This window comes from Terrapene carolina, unplaced genomic scaffold (genome assembly GCF_002925995.2).
Source record: "Terrapene carolina triunguis isolate 2854851 unplaced genomic scaffold, T_m_triunguis-2.0 Scaffold4513, whole genome shotgun sequence".
Classification (NCBI taxonomy): Eukaryota; Metazoa; Chordata; order Testudines; family Emydidae; genus Terrapene; species Terrapene triunguis.
The window spans coordinates 1-1,210 of record NW_020668864.1 but is presented as its reverse complement, the minus strand read 5'-3'; the positions used below and the strand labels follow the sequence as shown (position 1 = coordinate 1,210).

General features: G+C 56.8%; 1 protein-coding gene across 1 annotated transcript; it reads right to left on the bottom strand.

Annotated features, from left to right (window-relative positions):
• Window positions 1-171: 171 nt before the first annotated feature.
• Window positions 172-411, bottom strand: LOC112119033 (red-sensitive opsin; the record flags this gene model as incomplete). Its single annotated transcript, XM_026661446.1, has 1 exon — window positions 172-411. A coding segment is annotated over one exon (240 nt), but the record flags the coding sequence as incomplete, so codon positions are not given.
• Window positions 412-1,210: the final 799 nt, after the last annotated feature.

Here is a 1,210-nt window from a genome sequence, read left to right as displayed (position 1 = left end):
TATCCCTCCACCCCTACACACTGCTCCCCATATACACCCATCCCTCCCTCCATCCCTCCAACCCCTCCATACCTCCCCACACCCCCCCTCTGTCTATGGACCTGAGAGCCCAGGTGGCGGGACTGGCCCCCTGGCCATTTCCCAGAATGCCACGAGCCGTGAGCAACTCACCTGCCTGTTCATGAAGACGTAGATGATGGGGTTGTAGATGGTGGCGCTCTTGGCGAAGTAGGCAGGCAGAGCAGCTGCCAGCGGGTGGAAGGCGTAGCCGGGGTTGGCGGCAGCGAAGCAGGCGAAGAAGGTGTAGGGGCCCCAGCAGAAGATGTAGGCAATGATCATGACCACTACCATGCGTGACACTTCCTTCTCCGCCTTTTGGGTGGACTCCGATTCCTTCTGCTGGGCTGCCACCTGCGGGGGAGAGGACGCCAGGCTTAGAGCACGGCCTGGGGGTTGCCAGCTGCCAACCATGGCAAGCTGGGCCTGTTGTTGGGCCTCATGGGCTGAGGCACGTTGGCTAGGCCAGTGGAATGCTCTAAACTGACACTAAGTTGGGAGGAGTGGGAGATACACTAGAGGGTAGGGATCGGATACAGAGGGACCTAGACAAATTAGAGGATTGGGCCAAAAGAAACCTGATGAGGTTCAACAAGGACAAGAGCAGAGTCCTGCACTTAGGACGGAAGAATCCCAGGCACTGCTACAGACTAGGGACCAAGTGGCTGGGCAGCAGTTCTGCAGAAAAGGACCTAGGGGTCACAGTGGACGAGAAGCTGGATATGAGTCAGCAGTTTGCCCTTGTTGCCAAGAAGGCTAATGGCATTTTGGGCGGTATAAGTAGGGGCATTGCCAGCAGATCGAGCGACGTGATCGTTCCCCTCTATTCCACACTGGTGAGGCCTCATCTGGAGTCCTGTGTCCAGTTTGGGCCCCACACTACAAGAAGGATGTGGACAAATTGGAGAGAGTCCAGCGGAGGGCAACGAAAATGTTTAGGGGGCTGGGGCACATGACTTACGAGGAGAGGCTGAGGGAACTGGGAGTGTTTAGTCTGCAGAAGAGAGGAGTGAGGGGGGATTTGATAGCTGCTTTCAACGACCTGAAGGGGGTTCCAAAGAGGATGGAGCTCGGCTGTTCTCAGGGGTGGCAGATGACAGAACAAGGAGCGATGGTCTCACGTTGCAATGGGGGAGGTCTAGGTTGGTTCACT